Source organism: Microtus oregoni, unplaced genomic scaffold (assembly GCF_018167655.1).
Source record: "Microtus oregoni isolate MIOR12 unplaced genomic scaffold, Mior012 000116F_ref0000321, whole genome shotgun sequence".
Lineage (NCBI taxonomy): Eukaryota > Metazoa > Chordata > Mammalia > Rodentia > Cricetidae > Microtus > Microtus oregoni.
In genome coordinates, this window is record NW_024544745.1 from 29,928 (window position 1) to 57,879 (window position 27,952).

Below are 27,952 nucleotides of genomic sequence, written 5' to 3' on the forward strand. Positions count from 1 at the left end.
GTGACATAGGCTGGAGTTCTCCTCAACCTGTGTCTTCTTTCCTGAGCCCCCTGTTCTCCAACAGACCCTTATTTTATGGTTACCATCGCCCTGCCTTTTGATGGTGGGCAGATGTTGAAGCCCAGCTGGAGTTCTTTTGCCTGGAGCGGGTCCCTACTTTTTCAACTACCCAAGCGTTTACTTGTTTTCAAATCTGCCAGCAAAGGACTGCCTTGGTTTTTCCAGCACCCTGCTTCCTTTTGTGGCCTGGGGAGTCAAGGGGCAGCTGCTTTGTTTTGGCTTATCTTCATACTGGGCTTATCTGACCCCAGAGACCTTCCGGAAACCGTGCAGTATCTTTTCCTAGACCCCTGAGAAGCTGTGCACTGTCCAGGGCCTTGACAGGCCATTCACCCTTCAGGGAGGAGGGAAGCAGATGCCTAAGTCTGTTTGAGTAAAAAGCCCCTTATGCTTGATAAGCTCCCAGGGGAGCCGTGGAGAGGAAGCCCTGTTTGAAACTATGTGTTCAAGCTTTGAGAGATATACCTCAGGCAGTGGACTTTCAGATCCTGAGAACGAGGGCAAAAGATAGTGCTGGGATTTTTTTTTCCTTACATTTTGAAAGTAGGGTTGGAGAACATGAAATTTAAGACCTTCTTTCGCCCAAGATATTCAAAGGCCCCCTCCTCCCAAATCTCAGGACATTCCAGCTCTGCATTAGACATATTAAAACAGCTCTTGGGAAGGAAGCACACGGTTGTTTTTACCTGTATAGAAAGTGAAGATGTACAGGATGGGAAGTGGAAACCTTTCACCATGTAAGTTCACAAACCACCCCGGGCTCTCGGGAAGAAAGGTTATGTATGGCATCAGCTCTCCAGTTGTAGGCTTGACTAGTGTGTCATTTCTTGTATGCTCAAGTAGTTTACGCGATTTCTTCCATATTTACCAATTAGTGCCAGCGACAAGTGTGTAAAATTGGAAGAATTGTGTGTATGTTAGAGGCATGTATGAGGCTGCGGGACAGACCCCGGGTATAAAGAGGTTTTAGTACTTTTGTTAAGTATTGAGGTCACTGGCTGTGTCCATGAACAAATATTTGGGATGATTAGGTTGTAAACAGCCTATACAGGGAGGAGTGGTTGGGGATGCTGGTTACTGGAGTGTGTGAGAAAGACATGTGCTAAAGTGTCTGGATTGCTAGTGAAAAGTTAATGGCTTCTGCTCACTTGTCCAACTTCTGTCAAGAATTTTAAACAAATTAGCACAAAGATTAACAGGAAGACACTAACAAGGTCAACATATCTCACCGGTAGAAAAAAAGCTATAGTTCTTACTGAGTCAAAACAGGTAGAGCTCCCAGTATTTTTGTAATTCATTTGAAGCCTGGCTATTTTGGAACTCAGTATGTGGACCAGATCGGTTTGCCTCTTCTTCATGAGTGCTGAGACTGAAGGTGTGTGCCCTCATGCCCAGCAAGATAAATTTAAGAAGGACTTATTTTATGTGTATGGGTGATTTGCTTGCATGTAAGTCTGTGCTCTCTATGCATGCGGGATACCTGTCAGAAGACCGCATCGGATCTCCTGAAACATGGCTGTTACGTGCGTTCTGGGAATCAAAGCTGGGGTCTCTGACTGGGCCACTACTCTTATTACTGAGTTATCTCTCCTTCTATACTAAGAAATTTGAACAAGGTTTCACAGAGCTAGTAAGTAGTACCAAAAGTCTCTGAAGTCCCCTTTTTGGTATCTAAATCATGTTCTTAGTCCTCTGTCTTCCCTGAATTGAGAAATTCAGGAACATATAAAGTTCAGCCTGTGCCAGGGGATGAAAAATAATGTTTTTGCCTTCAGAATAAACAGACACAAATGCTTCCTGATAGTGTTGATAATGGGAAATAACACATCCATATGCTTTGATTGTTTTAGTTAAGAGTTATGCACAAATTATTTGTACTTACGTATTAATATTTCGTATCTCGTAATTAGTTACCAAAAATCAGGAAGCCATATTAAACAGTGTACCCAAGTTTTCTTTCTGAGACCTTCTGTAAGCAATAGGTTGGGGATTTGTACAGCACTGCTTAGAAATTCAGGAAGCCAGAGGTGGGAGTGGAGTGAACTAACACCATAGTTCACTCTTCCCCAGATCTCTGGCTTTGGCTTTCTTTCTCTTTCTGTTTGTTTCATTCGGGACGGGACTTGGGGTTTTATGTTATGTACTCGGGGCTTGTGTTTCAGCTCTGCACCATATCCAATCCCTCAGCACATCTCTTTCCTTCTCTGGGTTTTAGTTTCATCCTATACAAGAAAATAATTCCTTTAAAGTCTTTCTAATTCCTAAATTTTGTGATTCAGTGTGCTATAAATAATATAATAGTGTTGCCTCTATCTTCTCCAAGCTTCCATATTGCTCCTTAATGTGTATTATTAAATTGATAACTGGAATGAGCAATAATTATTTGGTGTTTTAAGTTTAATAAATATCTTTGTCTCTTTGAGAAATTCTTGAGTGTATGAATTCTCAAAGGTAGTTGCAGATAGGACCACGAAAGGCAACCGAGCGACTGTTTTAAGTAACCAAGTAAACATATTTTCTAAATTGAAGTCTCTGCATACATAAAGTTTTTCCCAGACAGGTTCAGTTTTCAGTCAGGTCATGAGCATTACTTTGTACAAAAGGAATTTTAAATGACTAAGGAATGAATGTGGAGATAGTCATCTTAAGATTTTCATACTTACCTCAGAGGTTATCTGGTTTCATCTCCAAAGGCTTCATAGCTAGTGAGCAGTAGCTGTTGGACAGAGCCACAGGATGTCTCGGTAAGAATGGGACGCTAGAGTTCTTTGGCGGGGATCTAATTCTGCTTGCTATGCATTTTACCTGTATTTTGGGGCTATCCCTTTGTGTCATTTACTTGTGCCTTGGAAGTGAACTTTATCAGAGCTGGCCTTCTGTGTTTTTCAGGACAACGCAGGACATCTCGCTGTCTTTGTCGGCAAGGAATTCTCAGCCTCACAGCCCGACATCTTCCTTGACGACCGGGAATCAGTTGCTGCAGTCTCCACCATCTACGAGACTGTCTTCTGCCCAACACGCTTTGGCCGCAAACCAAGGCGACCACTCTACACACCTGCCAAGGCAGCAGCAACACTTTCTTCCGAATCAGAGTCACCAGGGGGACCACTACCGTCTCTCCCAGCCCGCCTTGCCTCCTCCAGCACCACAGCAGCAGCCGGGAGAAGCCTACTCAGCTATGCCTCGGGCTCAGCCGTCTGCTTCTTATCAGCCCTTGCCAGCTGACCCTTTCTCCATCGTCTCGAGAGCCCAGCAGATGGTTGAGATCCTCTCTGACGAGAATCGGAACTTGCGGCAGGAGTTGGATGGATGCTATGAGAAGGTGGCCAGACTGCAGAAGGTATGGCTCCCCTTGAGGGTCAATAGCGGCTTCTTTGAATCGTACTGGTGGGGACCTGTTAAATACCTATATAAAGGTTTTGTCTGTGTGCACTTATCATAAAAAGGTTTCCTCTGTGTGTGCTTACCATCTCGTGTGGGTAGATCTTTCAAATTCTTCCTCTGATGTTGCTCAAACTTTATGTAAAAGCTTTGTCTGTCTGTCTAGGATAACTAACTTTTTTTATTATCATAAATTAAGAACAAAACAATGGACTTCATGATGAAATTTTCACAATGCTTATCATGTACTTGTATTATATAAACACTTGCTACCATCTTTTGTTCCCCCTTTTTCTTTAAGAGAGATAACATTTGGCTTTTATACTAAAAGAAAAATATTATAGATGTCCCAGACTCTATAACCCTAAAGAAAGACTTGGTTCATTATTTTATTCAAAAAGTCATCAGATATACTTCTTCATAAAGAATATTAGTAAGGTCTGTGCTCATGGAAAACCTGCCAGCATTTAAAGGCTTTTTGTCTTGATTATATTTTCCCCATATGATTTTGAGTCAAAAGTATAAAGCCATAGTTCATAGTTTCTAGAAAAATCCCACCAGCTGAGATTTTGTATGGCTCAGGAAAAAGCTGACAGTGCTCTTCCTTGTGGGACTTCTCTTCCAAATTCTTCTTTGACACTAGCCCTCCTCCCCACATTTGCTTTGGTCTTTCTGCACAGATCCGCTTCGGCATCTGCTCTATTTCCCTGGTGTGTGTGTGTGTTGAGGGTGACACACAAAAGGCGCTTAGCGCCACAGCTGGGTGACAGGTGACAGCCCTAGGCAGAAGAAATAGAAAAAGGAGTGTGTGTCCCCAGTTCCCGTTCTTCCCTGTTCCCTCACCCCCACCTTCTGCTGCAGCTGGGAATTCAGCAGTTGAGGGCCTTGAGGACCGAACCTCAGTTCTTGCCTGGGTGGCAGAGTGAATAGAGTTCTGCCTTCGGCTCCTCTGTAGCTTTTGACCCTGAGGAGTTCATGTGACATGATCTCCTTGCTGACTGTTCAGGAAGTTGCGGCCAAAGGTGGGGAGGGAAGGATGGTAGCCTTGTATTGTTCAGCAGCTCTATCCCTAGGAGACAACAAGAATGGAAATTTCAGGACCTGTACAAAACTAAGAATGTGCTAACAGCAGATCTTTTACCTAAAGGAGAAGCAGCCTTATTTTTTTCCATAGTGAAGTGGTTTTTATGTGGAAGAGATGCCCCCTTTCTCAGTTTCCTCAGATCCGGTTGAGGGCTATTGGGATAGATGGAGAGCTATTATTTTGTCTTGATTTTATATTTTCTTTCTTCTCAGTTTGACAATTCCCCTCTCTCACATTGCACTAATGCTATAAATGAATTTTGTCGATTGACTAGAAACCCTGTTTAGCTGGTTCGACCTCCTCTAACTTTTAATTTGGGTGGCCTGGCCTTATCTATGACATAATTACTGGTTCCTGAGCTCAGATCATCTTTGTCAAGGATCCCTGGTGACACTAGCAGCTGGGTCAGATGACTAGGGCAGAGAGCAAAATAGGAATTTTCTTTATTGTTTGGTCCTTGTACTGACGTATGTCAGAAAAACACAATCATCATAGCTTGCGCGTCTGGAGAAGCCAGTTCTAGCCAATGCCGAGGTAGAGAAAAAGGAACAGAAAGGGGAGAAGAAAATGCAAGGAAAAATATGGTATACACCAGATAGTAGAGCTAAAAAGGAAAGAAGAAATGAAGGAAGGAAGGAGGGAAAGGAAAAAGAGGGGGAAGAAAGAAAGAAAAAAAGGAAGGAAGGTAGCAAGGAAGGAAGGAAGGAAGGAAGGAGAGTGAGCGAGTGAGCACTGGGGGTTCCTGGGGACAGAAAGTAGAACAAGCCAATCTTGAAATCCACCACCACTCTCCCTGTCTTCCAGGCCTTCTACCACCCACACCAAGTCATTGGATCGGCCCTTCTTGGCCTTTCTGTGAAGGCCTTGTTGCACTGCTCTTAGTAAGAGGACAGTATCTCCACAAGGGGAAGGGGAAGGAGAAGGATTAGCAACAGCTTCTTCCCAGGCAGACTATGTGTGTACTTGGAGATAGGGGCTGTCTTCTAGGTGCCGCCTTCTCTGGGCCCTGGGCAGCAAGTAGGAAGTCTCACTCACTTTCTCTTGGCTGCCTCTTGCAGACCAACACCAAGCCTGCTCTTTCAAATGGAAATGTTTATTTTCTCCTCTGCAGCACTTGAATTTCCTGCAAAAGCCTTCACCAGGCGCAGGCCCTGCAGATCTTGTCTCTAAATGCCATTCGCCAGTTTTCACCTTCTGTGCTGCTATCTTGGTGCCATCTGCAAGGAGAAAAACACTTTCAAGTCTGCTCTTTTCAGTGAGCCTCATTTGTTTGCAGGCACTTCTGTCTCCAGCAGGATTTTGAAGATGGGGGCAGCTGGAATTGGAACTGATTGTAGCCCAACCGCTCCTCCTCCACCCTCAATTGGGGCGCCTGTTTATCACCCCCCTCCCAAAGCACGTGAGCTTTGTTTAGGAAGAGTGGAAAGCTGAGTCGAAATGCAGAGTGGTTACAGGAGTCAGCCTTAATTTGAAAATTGCTTAATAGGCCATGGGGTTTATTTGTCTTATACAAATTATATGCAAATAATCTCTGCGGTTGTTACACGTGCACGGGAGCTGGACTGGTGGCAGAGAAACTCTAGAGTCTAATTTCGTCTTTTCTTCCTGATTCTGGCTAATTCTGGACAAGAGCGTTGGTCTTTTCTTCTCATTTTATAAGACTTGCAGAGAAGTGTCATAAAACCACACAAATTATGAATTCGAGTTAAAAATCGGTACGAGTTTCCAACTGACTCTGGTGACTGCGGGATAAAGTCCAAATGCCTGACATTTGAAACCATTTTATGACCTGACTGCACTTATCTTCACAGCCATATCCCTCTAGCTTCCCTGTGGCTACCACACAGTGTCCAGTCAAATGAGACTCCTGGCCACTCTGGGAATGCATTTGCTTACTCAGAATAGAATACCCTTCCCCTCACCTCTGCCCATTGAAATCCAATCCCACTTTCAGGATCTGACTCCAAATGCCATCTCTCCCTGAAATTATTTTCCTCCCCTCCCCCAACCAGGGATAACTTCTTTTCTTTTTTGCATTGCTCCTTATTCCCTTCTGGCTGTGTCTGGCCCTAAGTTTTCTGGCTTGATTGTAGTGGAGGAGAGGATAATGTGGACATTCTCGCTCAGATTTGCACACTTGACAGCGTAATTGTGTCTTCTTGACTGTCTGAATCCTGATTGGCTAGTTGTGAAAGGGAATTGAATTGAATTATACTGCATGAGGCTGACTATTTGCTGATTTGTTCTTGGTAAAGGTGATTTAACTACTCTCTCTGCTAACATGGGTCAAGTTACATCGCCTGGGCAGATGTCAGGGCAAAATGAGAGAACCACACAGAAGTGCTCTGAGGGCTTCAAAAGAAAGTTATTGCTATACAATATACAGTATTATTAATATTTTCAAAATCAGAAAAAAATAGAAATTAAAATCGTGTGAAGTCTATTTTATCTTATTGCCTTCCATGAGGCAGAAATCACAGTGCCCAGCCCCGACTCCACCCCCACAGAAATACACACACACATGCACACCTTTGTCCTATGGAAATCCTATGAAGCAGACAAATCATTTACTGAGCCCACAGTCTTTTTTGAAAACCTAGTTCTTAAATATGTTACACTTGCTTCCTGGCCATATGTAAATTCTGAAAAAAGATGCCACTGAAGTATTGTATGTACGGTTCTAAACTGTCTTTCCCATTAAACTTTTAGCAGCAACACCATCTTTCTTTTTAATGTTAAGGTGGAGACAGAAATTCAGCGGGTCTCAGAGGCATATGAGAATTTGGTGAAGTCATCTTCTAAAAGAGAGAATCTGGAGAAAGCCATGAGGAACAAGCTGGAGGGTGAGATTCGAAGGATGCATGACTTCAACAGAGATCTGAGAGGTAAGGGACTAGTGAGAGTAACTTGGTAGTTGGTTTGTTTGTTTGTTTGAGATAAGGTCTACATAGTTTAGGCTGGCCTAGAACTTACTACATTGTCCTTGCTGGCTTTGCACTCCATAATGCCCATAAGACCCTTGAAAGCATGCATTCCCTACATTGGCTCTTGCTTTACTAGGTCTTTTACTGTTTTGAGATTCACATTTACAAACTCAGGTCTGTGTCACCCATCCTTATTGTCAAAAAAAGATGCTGCCTTTTGCCAAAGGCCAGTATTTAGAAGACAAACACCAAGCACTTGGAAGGGTATGTGTAAGGCCCTGCTGATTTTCTGCACATCCCGCAGACCGTCTAGAGACTGCCAACAAGCAGCTGGCAGAAAAGGAGTACGAAGGCTCAGAGGACACCAGGAAAACCATCTCTCAGCTCTTTGCCAAAAGTAAGTCTGGAAACGCTACAGGCAGGTATGAATGTGTGGATGGGCGGTAACTGCTCTGGAAATGTTGCTGGTGTGGATAGAAGAAAAGTTTATGACAATGGTGCCTGACTCTTTAGCCTTCTCCAAACAACCGGGAGAGAATGAATGTCTTTCTTCTGCTGCTTCATGAAACACCAGGAAGGCTGCTGCCACAACCTCCAGTCACACTACTCTCTGGACTAAGTCAGAAAAAGCCCACTTGGGTCCCCACCATTGTCATGGCTGAGACAAGACCTTAGGGAATCTCGTCCTTATTCATGCTGAAGGGATCGTTGTAGGTGCTTCCATATACTGGCTCTGGTAGATGGGATGGGCATGCAGGACAATGGTTAATGTTTGGAATCCCCAGCCTGCACCCCTATTAAACGCTTACTGTTGTATCATATTATTACCCACTGGGAGATTGTGAAGACAGTCAGAGAAAGACGGGCCTCTGCTCTGCTATGACCTGAATTCATGGTTCTGCTTGCAGAGTTGGAGGGTACAGGGCTGGGCAGAGCTGTACTTTCCTCATAATAGGGTTTCCTTTGTCTGGAAATACTCCTAGGACTGTAACAATGAATTAATCCTCTTCTTTATCGGCCCCTAATGGACTCCACCCAGCAAGACAATGCCTAATTCTTTCCAATTGCTATAATAAAAGCAACAATAAAAACTTCATAGTAGATTGAGTCCGCTGGGAGAATAAATTGGGTTGAGAACAGATGAACTGTCCTTGTTTCTGCAGATGCCTAAGTTTGGCTTTGCCCTGCCCCAGCCTCCCTCAGTGCAGCTCCCACTGCTATCCTGCTTGTTGGGGACTTGTCAAACTCTTTTATTTTTGCTGGGCCTCCCAGTGACCCTTTCATGTCATTCTGTGCAGTTTCCAGTTAGCTTTTACAAGTCTGTTTGATCTTCACTTCCAATATTCCCATCCCTGCCTGGGTTACTCTGTTGTGCTCTGGCTTCTGAACAGTTTTGTTCTTCCTCTTTGCCCTGAGCCTCCCAGTCCTTTGGCGGTAGTGTAAGAGTGAGGAATGCTGTTTTTCTGGTGTCATCAGAACCTAGGGGAAATTGTGAAGTTGCTTTTGTGGTGTCACAGTTACCCTGGAAGCTAGTTCAGTGGCAGGAAGATGGTGGCAGTCTCCCAGAGTAAAACAAAACATAGGGATTCTTGCCCTGGACCTGCTAGCTTACACTCTTCTCTGTGAGGAAATGCTATTTCAGGTGCTGTCGGAGCTCTGCTGTGGGTTTAAAAAATATAGTTATTTGCTAAACCAAATTACATTAACAGCAGAGTGAAGCACTCTCAGCAGTTCTAAAACTAGGTGGGGAAGAGAGCATGCCTTTTGACCCCTTTAATTCTCTTGCCTTTGGGCATCCAAACCTTCCTGCAAGGTGGGAACTGTAGCAGGAAGGAAGGAAGCTCTTTTGAACAGCCTTCCCTGGGAGTATACTCTCGCAACCGGAGAGACAGAAGCAGTTTAACCCAGAAGGCAGTTGGGTACAGTAGAAAAGACTTTGAATAGGTTGAGCTTAAGTGTGGAATCCATTCCACATTTTCAGATGTGGGAGCTCTTACAACGCAGTCATGCTTGATCTCTAAGTCCTGTTTCCTCATATGCAAACTAGAGAAGAGAAGAATAATACCTCATATCCTTGTTCTGAGGATTAAGCTAGCACAATGCCTGATATGTAGTGAACATTCAGCAAATGCTCATTGCTTTTCATGGTACATCTATTCAGATCGATGTATATAATGTCACAGTGGGAAATGAGACCACGCTGGCATCATGAAGATAAGGTCCAAATCTATTTGTTTGAGTTTCTGGCATGAGGTTTGTCCTAGATAACAGAAGTACCTGGCAAAACATGAGGAGCCATAGCTGTATATGGCAAGGTCCCTTGTAGCTATACTTTTAGTGTCAAGTTCAGAAACAAAATTGCTATTCTTACAGGTGAGACTTAGCCTTCACATTGTAAAAACTAATATAAAAGAATCATTCACATCTTAGTAAAAGACATTTTTGAAACTGTGATTCTTTTCCATCATCAATTATGGTGACGGTGATTATTATTCTCTTTAGTAGGCTTTCTTGGTGTTTTTCATGTTTCTCTCATTTAAATACGTTATATTATCTCATTGGATCCTTAACTAATATGGATTAACGAAAACAGCAGTGTTGCCTATACTTTCATCCGTAAAGTGTTTTTATCCTTTCTTAGAATGTCCGTCTTTCTACTTCTATAACTTTCCTGACCTTGCATACTGTCTACATTTTCTTATTAAAAACTTAAAGCTTATTAATCAAAGGCATTAATTTCAAAGTTATGATCTGACCATTCCAACATCCTTGACTTACCTGGGTCTGCTCCTGATGCAGGCCGTGTCTTTTAGAAAACTGTGTGCATTTTGTCCTTTAGTTTAAAAAGAGTACTGCTATTTTGATTATGCTGTTCAGTAGCAGAAATTACATGGTGGCTAAGAAGGACTGCAGTAGTCAAGTCTTTGAACAATACTTGCCTTGTATTGTTCTGAGCAGAAGACTCCTTTCCGATGTGGCATGGGCTGTTCAACAAGTGAAATGATTTCTAGCACTTTGATTAGGTTTTTGGTTTTTATTTTGAGTCTGTGCTTTTGGATTGTAAACCTTATCAATGTGGCTCGGTCCCCACCCGTATTTACTGCAGTGCCATCAGAGGGGCCTAGAGTCAGGTGTTTATTTTTCTGAGGCCTGGAACATGTTTAAATGGACCTTGTCATCGTTCCTCCAGACTGCTTAGTATCCAAAGTATTTCTGCAAGTTAGCTTTTGGTTAAAGTTTCTCCTCAGGGCATGTCTTGTTGAGAAAAACAAAATGTCTGGTCTGTTTCAGGATGGGTTCTTTCCCCTCCTACTGCTGATAACATATTTTTCTGGCCTCCTGGGAGAACCCTGGATGAACACCTGGTGGCAAAAAACTTCCAAAAATGTGGGTGTTTCAGTATGAGCGCCTCTCCCAGGAATTAGCTCTCACATTTGTACATACTGAGCTGCTAGCGATTCCTCAGTTGTCATGCAGGGTTTCCTAACCAGCTCCCATGGTTTCCATGGTCTTTGCCCATGGAATTCTAATTCGGTAAATTGTGATTCTCTGTCCACCTACCTCCTACTTTGAGGACAGAAGCTTGCCCTGTGAATTTCACTTCTGTGAGAGCTCTCTATAGATCTCTCTTCAATCTTTTCTTTTTAATTCAGCTTTTTAAATCTCTGTTAGAATGGAGTCACAATTTTCTATTATTCTATTTTAGAATAAAAAGAATTTAAAATATGGTTGGTAGTTGGCCTAACTGCTTTTCATGTTGAAGTCAGGAAGGTTAAGACAGGGTAGAAGTTAGAATCAAGGTCCTGTTTAAATGGCTTATTATAGATTTAGGCCCAAGAGCTGTGGTATTTATGGAACCACCCTTGCATGGCTGAGATAAATACCACATCGTTTTGCTATATCATCTCCTAGTACACATTTTGCTATAGATTTCAGTTGTTCAATTTTATCTGAACAAAGATAAGGGATTGAATGCTCTTTGGATTCCATTTTCTCTATTTCCGTGCCTTTCTCCTCTTCATTTCTAGTATCTTTGATTTGCCCTGCTTGACAGAGACTTCTCAGTGCTTTCATCTTTATGTGCGTTACTCTGCTTCTGAATGCAATCAGTAATTAGTGACTCTTCCATTCTAATGACATAGAATTTATCAATGCAAATATACATATACACACAGATACACATATGTACAGATACATGGCTACACATTATACATAGATTTACATCCCCAAATATGATTGTGTGCATGTGTGCATGCATGTGTGTTCACATATATGCAAAATACACTGTACACACACAAACATATTTTATTACTGTAAAAGCTCTAATCATTTGCTTAGATGAAATTGATGCCTATATTTCTAAATTAATTTTCCCTTATACTCTGCCCTGTTCTTTCCCACAATCCCTCCATACCCAATCTGTCCTGCAAAAGAAAGGGTAGGAAAGAATATAAGATGGCTTCCAGTTTTACCTTATTTCCTTTATAAAAACTCCGGGCTTGGTAGATACTGAAATGCAGTGAGTTAGGTTGGCCATGGTGCTGGATCGGGCTTTCACTAGAGAGGACACGTTTTCTAATGGTCTTGATCTGAGAAAAGGTTCTTGCATAAGGAGTAGGATTTGAGGTTGCTTCTGTTTTATGAAATAACATATTTAGAGTATTTGGTACGTTGGAATAAAGAGATAGTGGGGGAAATTTTGTTCAGCTTAGTTGCTCTTTTGCCAAACATTTTCCAAACACAAAACCAAGGAAATAAACTTACTCTGTGTTGTATGTGTATGTATGTATACATGTGTGTTCATCTTTGTGTAGTGCTTAATTCTTTTTTAGGACGTTTTATATCTCCTTATCCATTACTTCTTATTTATCCAACAAGTTAGTGGTTGATCCAGTGATAAAATCTAAATGTTATAAATTTTGATTCTTTTAGCCATGTTCTAGAAGAGTGCACACTGTCAAGTAGTTAATATATATGACATATTAGTTTTGCTCACTTAAGGCTTTGACCCAGTTTCAGGAAGACAATATTGATATTTCATGTCCTCACAGATAAAGAAAGCCAGCGGGAGAAAGAGAAGCTTGAAGCAGAGCTGGCTACTGCTCGCTCTACCAATGAAGACCAAAGGCGACACATTGAAATCCGAGACCAGGCATTGAGCAATGCCCAGGCGAAGGTGGTGAAGCTGGAAGAAGAGGTAGGTGTCCTCAGGTAGCACATGAGCCTGAGAGTAGGAGGTCTGGGGAGCTCCTGGCCTTCTCATCCTTTTGAATATGCAGCTTACACAGTCTTCCCACAGAGAGAGGGCCATCTTTGGCTCCTGGTTATAACTGTGCCCACACAAATGGGTTGATTTTGATGTCATTTTTCTTCTCTACAGGTTCCTTTCATTTCTTCTATAATATAAAATTATTATAATCAAAGGAGGCAATTTTCATTCTGCAATTCATTTACTAAATGGTTTTCATACCCTAAGTTTTCCCTAATACCTAGCCCTACCTTAAGCTTCTTTTTTTACTGAACTTTAAAGCCTTGTTTACAAATATCTATAGAATAACTCCAGGTATTTTGAAGTCCTCCAATGATCTTGAAACTGAAATGGTCCTATTCTCCCCACACCCAATAGGAAGTCAAACCTGTCCCTTGTCTTAGGTCCGAAATGCATCTTGATGGCCACATCTTTTGCTATTGAATTTGACAGTATGGTTTGGAGATGGAAGCTGGCTTCAGAGGTCTGACAACAAAGTAAGACCCATGGAGAGGTTACAGTTTCTGTCAGGAGAATGCATCGGTAAAGATCTTGACTGTGGCTTAGAGATTAGTTTTAAAGAATATTATTACGTGGTATGGCTGAATTTGCCAGCTCTTTGTGTGAGTGTATGGAACCATCTCTTAACAAACACAAGGGTCCCTGAACTATTAAAAATGTGATTTAAAGATGTATTTGACTAGTCTCCATGGAGAAGTTTCTCTATTGCCACACTAAACTGTTCTTGTGAAAAAGAGGAAACTTTGCTGCTGTACTGCCATTAATGAATTAATCCTGAATGCTGGTTGTGATTGTGCTACAGTACAGTTAACAATACTGAACTTTTGGGAATGAGTATATTCCAGCAAAGATGTGATAATGAAGTGTAAATTGACTAAGAAATTAAAATCTTCTTCAATTCTATCTTGAAATTTGAATTGTTTTAAGAGAAACAATAACTTTCTTGGATTTCTAGTAGGAAGCCACTTGGGCAAGATAGCAAATTTAAGGCCAGCTTAAGTTACATAGTGAAACATTTTCTGAAAACAATAGTAATAGCCCTTATTTTCTTACAATTTGAAAGCCTTATGAAGCCAAAACAAAATAAAATTGTAGTTTTAGCAACTAAATGGCATTGTGGCTCTTGTATGTCTTCCCTGCCTTCCTTAGTCCCCTGCTTCCTGCCCCTCACTAAAAATGGCCCTAGTTGCTGGAGATCTCCAGATGCACAGATTTCCCCTGCTGTTCTCATTGAGCATTAAAGACTGGTTGGAGTTAGGTTGTGGGTTAAGTTTACTAGGAGATCAGACCATGTAATCCATGATATCCTTTAGTCTGACTTGCCCGAAATGTTAACTTTAAGTTGTAGAAAATCAACATGTGTTTTTCTTCAGTCTTCTGTCTTAGAAACATACTTTTACATTATGGAAAACGACAGCGCCTCAAAGCCTTGTCATACTGCCTTGATATGCCTGATTCCCCAGAAAGCCTTGCTTATTCAGGATTAAAACTGCTCAGTATGGAATCTTAGAATTCACTAACTCTCTCACAGTTTGATATGGGGTATTTAGTGTAATACCTTCACAGAATCAATGACTGTGTCTGTCTTATGAATGCCTTTTGTGCTGGGTGTGGTGACACATGCCTGTGAACCCAGCAGTTAGGAGGCAGAGGTAGGTGGATTTTGGGGAGTCCAATGGCAGCTTGGTCTATATAGTGAGTTCCAGGACAGACGGAAATACACAGTGAGAATCTATCTCCAGATACAAAGTGAGAATGAGGGAGACTGAGATTGATTCATGAGTAGATAAGGTTTTGTTATGCTTGATGGATATGGCTTAAGAGAGAGACACTGTAAGACCTGCCTGTGTTCTGTGTAACCTCACATTGAATGGCTCAGGTCGGGCCTTATGAACTTTCCTTACTGCTCAAAAATATGGAGTTTTTCCAGGGCAAAGTTCTCTTGCCTGTTTTTGCAAATCAGCTTTCTGAGAGCATTCTCCAAACGGGCCTTTTGGTGAGGGGAGGCTTTTCCCAGCTTTTCAAGTTCAGGGACTCTCAGGTAACTAGTTTGCATTGCACCAAGATGGCAGGGAAAATAAGTGTATCGAGTCAAGGACCCTTGGGTTCTTTTATGCCTTCGCCTCTTGAAAGCCCGCATGTAGGTACATTCCGTGACATTCACCTCATTTTTCTAATCCTCTGTGCCTCCTGCCTGTAGGCTTCTGCAGCCAATCTTGAAAGCATTCCACAGGAGGGCCACCTCAGGCAAGAACTGGTTTCCTAAAGCCCTAACTTTCGATTTCTTCCAAGCTCAATGCAGATGTGAGCATGCTCCTCTGTGAACAATGCTCTTGTGACATCTACAGAGCTATTCTGCTAGGACAGGCATGAATACATCTGTTACCCTGGCAAGTCATGGTGATACAGACCTTAAAATCAGTCTACAGCCTGGGTAGCCAACAGCCAGATGAGGTAAATGATGCATTTCTGACCTCCTTACCGTTATCTTTTGGGACACATGTGATTAAATGTGTCAAAAGAGCTCTGTGTCCTAAAGCAACCACAATAGTCTCACATTCACAGAGAGCTTCCCCATCCTCTCTAATTTTAACCTCACTGAGGAGTTTCCATGGATGTCTGGCATGTCTTCTCACAAGACTCAAGGCAGCCTGGGTTCCTGGCCAGCTGCTACATTAGGAGAATACAGAGTTGAAGCAGTGGCTTGGGTGATTGTTCCAGGGAGGGTGGGAAAAATGGACTTGGCAAACTCAGATTGAGAAGATGCCGAGGGTACACATAGTGGGAACAGGGTACAGAAACACATAAAACAGCAGGTGAGAGGGAGGACTGGGGGAGAGCCAGGGAACTGAATTTGGGGCTATAATCAACACTATGGAGATTGAGGAAGAAGGGGCTAAATTGTTAACCTGTTCGGCATTAGAGTGGCTGGTGATGATTTAGACTTGCGCTCTTGTTAAGATAGCCCATTCTCAGGCACTTCTCAAATGTTTTATTCCACTGCCACCAGCATTCTTCCTAAGGGCTATCACTTGTCAATCTTTCTATGTCCCTTACTACTAAATTTATTTGGCTTTTTGTTTTGTTTTGTTCTAAAGATAAGTTATGCTATATCATCTCTCTACCACATAATACACCAGATTCCTCCTTTCCAGTAGTAAAGGAAGATGTCTTGTGTACAAACATTGATATGTTTAACACTCTCCAATATTTTTAACCAGCTGGACTCTGTTGATGAAGTTTAAGCTTATATAATAGTTAAGATGTTATACATTTGAGTGAAGTCTATGACGGTAAACTATGTGTACACTTATGGTTAATATGATAAAATACATATGCACCCAGGCATTTCCCAGAGTGCTCTGATATTGGACTATCAAATTATTTGAAAAACATTTCATCGAAGGATGAAGATTTTATGCCTATGACAGTGCAGTCTCTTTGTAGTGGGTGTTGGTTGCCTTATCCAGCATGTTCAAAAAGAAGACACTTTGACCACATACCAAATCGAAACGGGGTGACCTCTTGTAGTTTGTCTTTCACTCATTCCTTCATGACTATATGGATTTTTAAATTCCCAAGGTAGAAGCCTTGGAAGTTGCTTTATTCCCAAGGCAGCAAGTTTCCAGAGGCGGTGTTCTACTCTTTAAGTCTTTTAATATCTACCAGCGGACCACAGACGTTTTGGCAAAGGACAGAGGCAGCTTGCTAATACCAGGCTAGTGTTACCAAATTGCTTCAATGTGAATCCTGACTTAGAGCAGGGTAACCGGGTAAAACTAAATCAGATCAAGCTAAAACTCCTGAAAGCTCATGAGGCAACATAAAAGCTCATTATATGAAGGAGAAGAATCGAGAAAATATACTGCCCATATGACACTTACAAAATACTGTTTTGTAGGCAATAGAAGGCAAGAGACAGATTAGATATATTCAAGGCACTTAATTTAGTTCTGCATCAGCCTCAGTGTCCTTGAGAAGATAAGTGCGTGCCTGTGTCAGTGTTCTCCGCTAGTATAATAATTTGTTCACTCTACACATAGCTGTTAATGTGGCTCAATAGTGGAGCACATGCCTGGCATGCACATGGCCTGGGTTTGAACCCGAGTAACAAGAGAAAAAGAAAATAAATAACAACAAAAGATATATTTTCTATTCTCTGGGAGCCTTGATGATAATATTGAAACACAGATAAGGCAGGACAGTTAGAGAGAAATCTAGGGAAATCGCCAGCTCCACTAGGCCTGCTTCTTGTCTTCCTGTAAAGCAATGAGAAAACGATGGATTAAAAAACTTCCCTGTGAAGGCCTGAGGCAAGTGATTAGCTTGGGGTGCTCTAAATCTAATTTTGTATATAGCTATCTTTAAAAAATCAGTTTGAAAGACACCCACAGTTGTTGGAAGGAGGGAAGTGATGCCGTCACGTGGTATTCATTTGTAGGGATCATATTTTCCTGAGTCAGAAGAGGTTATGGGATCTGCCAAATTCTTGGGAATGGGTTCAAATTCTTACAGAAGTGCATTGGAAAAGATGATTGATTTAGCTCAAGAGGATTTGCCTTGTTTGTTATCAAAGTACTTTTCTGCTGTTCTTTCTCCTATTTCTTATAATTTTTAATGATTCCCTTTGTGTGTGTGTGTGTGTGTGTGTGTGTGTGTGTGTGTGTGTGAAAGAGAGTGGTAGAGGGGGGAGAGAGAGGAAGAGAGAGAGAGAGAGACTGACTGACTCATATAGTCAAGGTTGGTCTTGAACACTTGTTCCTCTATCCTCAGTCTTTGAAGTGTAGGGATTACAGGTAGGCCTGCATCATGATACTTGGATAAGATTCTCCTTTGAAAATGTATCCTGAATAGGGATGACTTGATATCCTTATGGTGACTTAGCCAAACAAATAAATAGTTAAGAAGCATTCATAGAGAGACAAAAATGGATGGGCTGAGGAAAAGGTGGACCAAAGATGAAGGCAGGGGGAAATAATGGGTTAAGGAGACAAACTGAGAGAATATGGGCTAGAGGAAAGTAAAGGAAGGGAAATATCTTTGACAAGTTTTGGGAACTAGTGCTTACTAAGAAAACTTAAATGGATGGAATGATTTCTTCTATTCACTGGATAACCAGAGGGATTTAGGTTGAAATGATGGATTTACTTGGCTTCTTCTGGGAACTCATGGGTACAGGGCTTGATTAGAAACTCAGAATGACTAATCTGTGGTTTTGAAAACTCATTTTCCACATGAAGACCCGAGCCACTCTTGTGGATTTGGAAACTCATCATTTCCTTGAACACTGAAGACATCAAAAATAAATCATCTAGGATTCTATGAGAAGTGTACATTTTTTGTGATCCACCATAAACACACACACACACACACACACACACACACACACACACAGCATGTTTTTAGTTCTTATCCCCAATAGTTATGACTAGACAATATTCTAGGGCCCTATTTAAGACCTTATTTTATTTAACACTCTTAGATATGGCTCATTGTTGAATCTGAAAAGTGAACTCCTAGGTTTATGAACTATGGAGTTTAAAGACCTGTAGAGATCATCATAAATCCATTATCTGTCTAGTTTAGTGGTTTTTTATTTTTAACTTCTTATAACTTTGTGGGAGAAGGAATTCCTAAGCAGTGAAACAGTTTGGGGTGAAAGACCAAAGGGTATATGAGAAGCAGAAGTATTGTTATGTAACAATGATGTATCTGTTTTATAGAAAGATAGATGTCATGGTAGGTGTAGTAGGGTATACATATGATCCTAGCATTCTGGCAGGAGGATCTTAAGTTTGAGGTCAGCTTGGGCAGTTTAGAAAAACTCTTGTCTCAGACAAACAAATGAGTGGTGTGAGGTGGACAGCCATTTCTCTCAGAGAAACATCAGAAATAAGAAGAGATGAATACAGACAGACAGAGCTCTGTTTTGTATAGAATTCTTTTTTTATTTTTTTAATTTATTTATTTATTAAAGATTTCTGTCTCTTCCCCGCCACCGCCTCCCATTTCCTTCCCCCTCCCCCAATCAAGTCCCCCTCCCTCCTCAGCCCGAAGAGCAATCAGGGTTCCTTGCCCTGTGGAAAGTCCAAGGAACCCCCACCTCCATCCAGTTCTAGTAAGGTGAGCATCCAAACTGCCTAGGCTCCTACAAAGCCAGTATGTGCAGTAGGATCAGAAACCCATTGCCATTGTTCTTGAGTTCTCAGTAGTCCTCATTGTCTGCTATGTTCAGCGAGTCCGGTTTTATCCCAGGCTTTTTCAGGCCCAGGCCAGTTCTAAAACACACATATACCATAGAGGAGATAGGCAATTCAACCAATCCAGAGGAGTGACCCCCTAAGTGTCTCCACAAAACATTAGAACTCTGGAATACAGTTTGAAGTTTTGAGAACCTTGAGAGATTGATGAGTTTTGATTTTTATTTTTTTGTTTTGTTTTTGTCTCTAAAATACCATGCTGGCACTAAACAGTAAATAGTTTTGATTTTTTGAGGACATTGTAGGGATGGTTGCAACTGTTTATACTCAGTCATAATGGCTGGAAGGCAGCTGTCAACACTTTGTGGCCTGGCATAGTAGTGGCCATTTTGCTTTGCTGGTTCCTGAACTTCCCCTCTGCATTTGTTTGCTAACAAACCGAGACTCTGAGGCAGAGAATGGGGAAGTTGTCATTCTTAGCCTACTGAGGACTAGAACTGAAGTCTCCTCATTGCCTCTGTGTTCCTTTATCTTTCACTGTGCTGTCAAGTAGAGGTTTTCATGTGTATATATGATAGGAAATGGGATGTGAAGAAAGAGGAGACAAGGTCTTTTGTTTCTTCATTTAAGGGTCTTTGTTAGAAGCAACGTATTTCTTTGTCATAAAATAGAAGCCCTCTCCCCGCAAACAATAGCATTTTCAAGAAAATATTGTTATTGTAGATACTCAATGATTCCTTCTAATTGTATCTTCAATAAACAGTTTTGCTCTATACATTTACACTTAGTTCTTTCTTTGCATAAACTATTTGAAGCCTAGTGTTTATCTGATTATTTTTTATTAAATGATGTTATCCTCTGGGTCGGTCACCAAGACAATGAAAAGCACATTAAGGTTTTTGTGATGAACATTCACAACTGAGACCATTAGAACCTGTCTGACTTGGTAATGACTTTTTTCCCTAAAGAAGGAAAACAAAACAAAACACCAAGGACGTTTTATAGCAGATGCTCTTCCAAGCACTTTCCGTGTTATCTCATTTGATCCTGATAAAGGAACAGGCTACATTATTGCTGTATCTATATTATTGACTAATGACTAATAAAGGCTTGGGAGAAATCAAAACTAAAGGTCAGAGAGATTTAAGCACCTTTTCCTTAAGTTGCAGAGATCTTAAATGAGAATGCTAGGATAGGGGCTCAGGCATTATGAGAACTTAGGACATTAGATTGCTACTACCTGTATGTTCTTTACATAAGAAATAAGCAGCAATATTTCCAATGGCCTTGAAAGATAAAATTGGGGGGGGTCTACTGTTGCAATTAGTAATCTAATAATTGAGGAGCTTAACAGCATAGATAACTGTAAGAGAGAGGCAGAGCAGACAAGCGACGTCACTATGATGAAGGTAAGAGTAAGATAAATAAAAGCTAGGATAGTAATGAAGGTAAAGCGCATGGATTGTGGTACTTAGAGATGAGCTACAAAATGTGGAGTATGTAACTTAGAAGATGGCTGAGTTAGTAAATTACATTAATAAAGCCCTGCATGGGCAGCATTCAAGAATTGTCACTTTCCATTGTGACATACCTAGAGGTTAAGTGCTTCCCAGGTGCTTGTGGTGTTTATGGTGTTTGGTATAATCTTCCCTTGACAGGGAGAAAGAGAGGTATGACAGCAATAATGGTCTTTATTTTTCTTAACTTGCTCTGCAGAATTGGTCTAAACTATATGCCTGTTTTCACTAAACTCAGAGAACATCCTCATCCCATGCTGGTTTTCTCATTCAGGGGGTTGGCTTAGTGACTCCTCTTTCTGGGAGTGCTTTTCATAGGATATTTACTTTTCCTTTTTGAGAAAGGCAGGGCATAGGGAGATTGGCGTGATGCTGGGTTGCTTGCTTTTCAGTTTTTCAGAGCTCACATTGCTGTATTTCACTATCAAGGCAAGAACGGCATGCTGTCTATGTTTAATTGCCTTTAAGTATAACTGCTGTAAGCCTTCGTAATTATAGTTCACATTCTCTACATTAGCATAGAACTGCTCCCTTAGGATTTTCAGCATGATTCACAAATAATGCATTCAACTCTAAATAGCTCAGGAACATTATGGAACCCCAAAGGTGAAGGATAAAGAACGATCCCCCCCCCCTTCAGTACCGAATGCCTAGCAAATAGCAAGGCAGAGGCTTCCCTGCCCCAAATGTCTTGCTCATGCTAGTCCAAAAAGGAACGTTTAAGCATATTGAGAGGCAGGATATGATGACTTCTTTGTTTATTTTATATCCTAGGAAATGATCTTAAATAGCAAAACATCTAGACTTAAATCTGCGTCTGTTGGATTGCATGCAGTGCTAGATTGAATGAGGCCTGTCTTGGAAGGAAATGTCAATAAAACACTGAAACAGTTTACCAAGTTTTGCCTTCTGATGGCCAAAGGAGATGCATAGGTCTGGAGTCAGGAAGATAGAAGATGGGTTTCCTGCCCCACGGAAAAAGCTCAGGAATTCAAACACGGAAAGAGGACAATTTGAAACAAATATTGTTTCCCCAGCAGAGCAGAATTGTGATGGAGACTCATTGCCATGAAGGAGATAACTGGTTTCGGCACTGAGAAGTCTGATGGGTCCTGTTGGCTTCATCAAAGCCATGTGGACAATGTTGGTACAATGAGCAACTTGTTATATTGCAGCTACCCACTGAAGTCACTCGAGGCTTAGGAATTACCCACAGTCAAATGACTGGATTTAGTGTTTTAGTACAGGTTAGCAATAATACTTTAACTCTTAATCTTAGGGGTGAAGATTATCCTCGAAGGGAATGGTAATGGCAGCTGTCCCTCACTTGGGAGGATTTCTATTTTAGAAAGAGGCTACAAGTTGGTCTCCTAAGATTGGCTGATGCTGGACAGGTGTTGTGAGAAGCAGAGTCTGTTCTTTTGCAAGCAAACTGCTAAGACTGCCTGCCCATTTCCCAGTTCTCTTGGATGAGATAGTATGACTATCTCATTTAAGGCTCTCTAATCACTTCCTCCCTCGTTGCTGCCGAGCCAGGATTTGAATTGCAAGTTAAACGGGCACAGAGAACTCACATTCTTATTTCCAGTTATCTCAACTTTTTCTTTGGTATATTAGACTTGCAAATCTGGAGAATCATGATTTACTCAATCATTCACTGAGATATAGGTTGATTCGTTTGAGTATTTAGGGATCCTTGGTTCCAGAATAAAAGTAAAAAGTGTACAGTAATCAACCTCAACATGGGAAATAAGTCCCAAATCATTTGTTGTTTTTTAATTAAAAAATATGTGAGACACTGCTGGTCCTGAAACCAAAAGGCATTTGTACCATCACATGGCATAAACAATTAGAGAAGCAGCAGTTTTCCAAGCAAACCAATGGGTTATTTTGGATCATAACTAGGGCTATTTTACAGAAAGTCTTTTCTGGCTTCTTTATATCTTTAGTAGCCCCTTTCTACAGCCCCATTATAAGAAAGGAGACAGTATTTTAAAGGGCTATGGGCTGGTGAAAAGTCTCAGTAGGTAAAGGGATTGCCACCAGACCTGACAACCTCAGTTTGATACCTGGAAACCAAATGGTGGAAGGAGAGAGAAAATCTAGGCTCACAAGTTGTCTCCTGACTTCTATGTACCCACTGAGGCATGTGGGCATGTGGCCATATATATATGCATGAGCATGTGTCTCTCCTCTCAATCTCTCCCTCTCTCCATCCCCCCCCCCACAAATAAGCAATGTAAAGACAAAAAGGTAGGCTTCTTTACTAGGAAAAACTGAACATTGTTCTTTTTTCTCCTCCCACCCTTTTAGCATTTATTAAGTTTGAGAACTAAAATGAAACATACTTTGCCTCAGACAGCCTCATTTATAGTAAAGAGCAAAGGTGAGGGCAACCAGAAGTGGGGAACTGACGATTTTGATGTCTAAGGTATTGCTTTGAGGGGCATAGCCTTGGGGAAGACAAGCCTTTTTTGGAAGGAGGAAGGGTTCAAGAGAGGCTCCTCTCTTCCTTCCCATTATTTGTACAAGATATACATGGCAACCAGCTGCGTATTCCAAGGGTTCATCTCATGGTTTGTTCTTTTGAAATTCCAGAAAAAGGCTGGATTTGGGGGTTCCGTAACTGACTCCGTTGCCATCTTTTCTTTCCATTTGCAAATCTGCCACCCTGCATTTCCAGCTGAAAAAGAAGCAAGTGTACGTCGATAAGGTGGAGAAGATGCAGCAGGCCCTAGTGCAGCTCCAGGCAGCCTGTGAGAAACGCGAGCAGCTGGAGCACCGACTCCGGACCCGTTTGGAGAGGGAACTGGAATCCCTGAGAATCCAGCAGGTACCATGCGACTTCCTGGGGATGGCCCGAGATGATAGATCAGTGGAATGATTCTGCCCCAGTCTGTCTTCCCGAACCATGATGTTTATTAGGGTTACTTACAGAAATACTGGCGAGGGGCTACTTACAGAAGTACAGGTGACTCCAGTGCAGCTGGAAAGCTTGCTCCAGTGTGGGTGATGACTCACTACAGCTGAATCGCTAAAGATCCCTGCCCAACTTTCTGGCTGCTCTGCTAATCACTACTTTTTTTTTTTCTCTCCAGCAATTGTTACTGCTTATGTAACTCCAGGGTGTGGGGAGGGGACTTAGAATTCTTGTGTTAGGTACCTTAGCCCTGGAAATATGGTTTACTTCTTTACTCCTTGAGGCTCATAAATTCTGTTTATTCCCAAGTCTTCCTTACCAGGTATGGGATTAAGGAAAGGAAGAAAAGAAATGCCATTATTCCTGGGTGTTAATTAATTAATTAGTTTATTTATTTTACTTGGTGTTTGGCAAAAACACTAATGGCATTTAAATGCTTTCTCATCTTTACATTTTCACCATCTCCCTGTGTTAGAAGGCTTTGCCAAGATATACACAAAGCTACCTATTTCCTTAGCTTCGTCTGCCAGCAAAATCCATCATAGTATCTTACACCTTTGACTTTTCACTTGAACCAGAACAAGAGACCCTACAGGAAGTGAGATAGCTACATACCTAGATCCTTGGATGGTTTTGGATCTTGGGCAGATCTTCTGTTTTGTTTTAGTTTGAGACCAGGTCTCCTGTCATCCCAGCTGGCCTACAGCCCAGTCTGTGCAGGTATGCACTACCACGTCTAGCTGGAAGTGCTCCTTAGACATCTTCTGGTCATACTACTTATTGATTTAGAGGAGGAAAAAAATCAAGTCCCCCCTCTCCCCATAAAATATTGTACAACTCACCAAAGATCTCATAAATTAGGAACAGTTTTAGAATCAAATCATAGGTTTAATTTTTTTTCATTACCCTTGCCCTTTATTGTCAAGTGAAGGTTGCTGTTTTTTTTCATTAATCTAATTTCTTATGTTGTTTTTATTTCATTAATCTAATTTCTTAACAACATGGCAATTGATAAGGTAGATTCCTTTTCTGATCAAGGGAGGTTCATATTGCAAGTCCATGTCCTGTGGAGATCTAAATTCTCCTTCCTTGTTTTGAATCAGTATTCAAGCTCGAGGTTGGGATTAACTTAGTGATAGAACACCTTACCGGTGCTCACAGCACAGAAAGAGGAACCTCAGGTTGTTTGAAGCCTGGAAAGAAGGCTCCATGATAGAGTGCTTGCCTGGTATGTGTAAATCTAAGTTAGATCTGTACCACTATGCAAACAGGTAGACAGACGAACACAATACCTTAGGTAAACTTGTCCTTATAAAATAAAAACTCTTAAAATTGGATTTCGTAGGAGAACTTTGTCAGGGGGGTTCCTGAGTTTAAGGCCAGCCAAGGCTACAGAGTGAGATCTTATCTTAGAAAGTCTTCACTATTAAGTAAAGAGATATAAATAAGTAAATCATAAATGATGTTCAAATGGACGTTGGACACTGTGGTTGTTGTTTCACTAATTCAAAGGGTCCTGCTGTCTCCTTCCACAGCGCCAGGGCAACTCGCAGCCTGCCAATGCTTCAGAATACAATGCTGCTGCACTGATGGAGCTCCTTCGTGAAAAGGAGGAGAGAATTCTTGCCCTGGAAGCAGATATGACAAAATGGGAGCAGAAGTACTTGGAAGAGAATGTGATGAGACATTTTGCTCTGGATGCTGCTGCAACTGTGGCTGCGCAGAGGTAAGCAGTGGGTAGAAGGACCCCTAATTAAGAGGATGGGAAAACCAGGAATGGTAATTCATGCAGAGATTTCCCGGTCTTTAGTCTCCTTCCATACTCTTTCCCCAACCCCCCCCCCCCCCGCCCCAGTTTCTCTCAAATATATTTTCTTTCTTTCAATTATACAAGGACTGGATGGCTTTGAGGACAGAGGTTAAAGGACTTAAAAATGTTTACTCTATGGGCATTTTGGAATCATAGTTGAGTTGGCCTTAGTGAGCTGGAGCATTTCAGGTGGGCTTGGCTAAGTATTTGGACACGTTGCCCCTATTAGCCAGGTGTACATGCTGTTTAGTCTCAGCACCAAAGTGAAATCCCCTCCTGAGAAATTCCACTTGGAAAGCAAATGTCACTTGGGAGTAGCTGCTGCTATTTGATAGCTCTGGCTCTTCCTGGGGATGTGGCGAATATGAGTCCATCACTGCCCTTTGAGAAGGTCTATATTTGAAGACCACATTCTTTGTATTCCTGAACTCATCACATACAAGGAGTCTCATTCTGTCTGGTACCAGAGAAAAAAATGGCAAAAAAAAAATGTTATTTCTGGTTTCTTAGGTACCTTCTTTGTATATTATTTTAAAAAAATGATTAACTTTTTAGGAATCAATTGCTCTTCAATAGTTTCACTATGTTGCTAATCTTCATTACTATTAGCTGGGAAAGAAACAACCCAATTATTATCTGGTGATGGCTTAGGTTGTAATAATGGACAGAGCTTGAGCAGCATAGAGTTGAGTTTTGAAAATGGTGTAGAGTGTATTGCACCCAAACAGGCTTCCTCCAGAACGTTAATAAAATCAGCAGGGTTTTTTTTACATTCTTCCAAACATGGTACATCAGAAGAGTCCAGCACTTGCTAGACATTGGGCAGTGATCAGGGTGCGCAGTGGATCATGTGCCTGGCACGTTTTCAACCTGCTCGTGATTCTCCACGAGCACTTCTTTCTTCCTCCATGTGATCATCCTGTTTCCAGATAACCTTATGCCTTTGATGGACTGAAGCTGTCTTTGGCTTAATCTTGAGGTCTTCGTGAGCCGAAGCTTCCCTGGCTTTGTCTCCTGAGAAAAGCATGCTCAGTCAAAGCCAATGTCATAGTGGTGGCCAAGGAAACTCCAGCTGTGTCAGAAGATGGTCACAAGGCTTGGGGGCAGATTTGAAGCAGAATGTAGTGTCGGATTACCAAGTAGCTCCCAAAGAAGTGCAGCATTTGTTCAGAGCTATTTGTGAAAGACGGATGCTGAAAACCTAGTAATGGTGAGCCAGGGAGATAGATGCAGGGGAACATTGTCAGCTTTATACAGATGCCTTGGGATGATATAGCTCGTGATGGTGCAGGGCATGAGAAAATGTTTGAAGGCAGTATCTTGGGGCTGACTACAGAATGGTCTCCAGGGCAAAGTACAGGATAGCTAGAAAGATGCTTGGCAGGAGGGGTCATTATATTAAGACAGAACGCTCACTCCTACTTTCCTGTCTTGAAGGCACTATGTAGTGAGAGAATTCCTTTACAGACCTATATGCAAAATATGTTGGCTTCTATGAGTTATATTTGTTTTAAATTGAATTGCTTTATATTACTAGGTGGTAAGTGTTCAGGTAACCACTGGATTCAGCAAAATATGTATGATTATCATTTAATATTCTAAAACCCAGTCTGTTCTCAGTGTTCCTAGCTAGTAGGAACACCTTCTACCAGCAGCAAACGTTCCAAATCTGGAATGTTTATAACTCATCCAGACAACAGGAGAGAACGAGAGGGAGATTGTACTGAAAGTGCTGTGACATCAATGAGTTACACTAGATGATTCCCCCAAGTCCTTCTGTGCTGTATTTCCAAAGACAGGATCGTTCTACTTTGCTATGCAAAGTCGTTCCCTCTTCTTCATTTTTCATTCGATGACGAATTTGGGGAGAAACAGCCAGAAAACGTTATATGTTAACTTATAGGCTTTTCTATCTACCTTGCCCAAATCTCTTCGCATTCCTTCTCTATTTGTTACCCTCCCACCAACCAGCCTAAAGGTAGACATGAAGAGTCTGTCCTGTGATCACTTTCTATCGTGGAAAGCTATATATATATATTCTATGCAGTTTGTAAATGCCTGGAATACTGGCTGCATATGAAAAGTGCTCAAAATTTAATTAAGAAAGGAAAGAAGAAAAATGGGAAGGGACAAAGAAGGAAGGAAGGGAAGGAGGTGGAGAGGGGTTTTTTCTTAATGTGTAACTTATATTGACAAATTTAATTAGTAGTACATTTTGAGACACTGCCTGGTGTCTGCATATTCTATCAGCATCTCAATTTAAAATATTCTAAACTTCACAGGTCTATGACAGGTAGCTCACAGGTAAGCAACATGTGTCACAATTCAGTCACCCTATTTGAATGATGTCAATAGCAGAAATGACAGAGTATTTTTTCAGCTAAAATGTTAGTCAACACAGTAATAAATTAATCAACTTCAAGTGTATGATTTGAATTTTGGAAAATGAATACAACAGTGGAGCTTCTACCAAAATCAAAATAGGAGACACATTCTCACATGACCTTGTGTCCCTTAAACTTGATGTCTTCCTCCCTAGACAATGAGTCATCTGGTTCTTGTCATAGAATTACTAACTCCTTTCCTAGAGTATCAATATAAAAGGAGTCGTATTGTGTTTACACTTTTTGTTTTACTTCTTGTGCTCAGCATAATTATTTTGAGCCTTCCCAGTCGATGAATGTATTAATAGCCCATGCCTTTTTATTTGTGTAATGTGCCGTGCAATGGATATAGCATAGATTATTTATCCATCCACCTGATGATGGCTATTTGGATTATTTCCAA

General features: G+C 41.4%; 1 protein-coding gene across 2 annotated transcripts in view; it reads left to right on the forward strand.

Annotated features, from left to right (window-relative positions):
- LOC121444027 (angiomotin) overlaps positions 1–27,952 on the forward strand; it is a 62,290-nt gene that overhangs the window by 21,887 nt on the left and 12,451 nt on the right. For both annotated transcript variants that reach the window (XM_041645755.1, XM_041645756.1), the window contains exons 4-9: positions 2,950–3,400; positions 7,266–7,410; positions 7,754–7,846; positions 12,501–12,646; positions 23,119–23,268; positions 24,891–25,081. In XM_041645755.1, the coding sequence (XP_041501689.1) occupies positions 2,950–3,400; positions 7,266–7,410; positions 7,754–7,846; positions 12,501–12,646; positions 23,119–23,268; positions 24,891–25,081 (1,176 nt within the window). The remainder of the gene's footprint in view (positions 1–2,949; positions 3,401–7,265; positions 7,411–7,753; positions 7,847–12,500; positions 12,647–23,118; positions 23,269–24,890; positions 25,082–27,952) is intronic.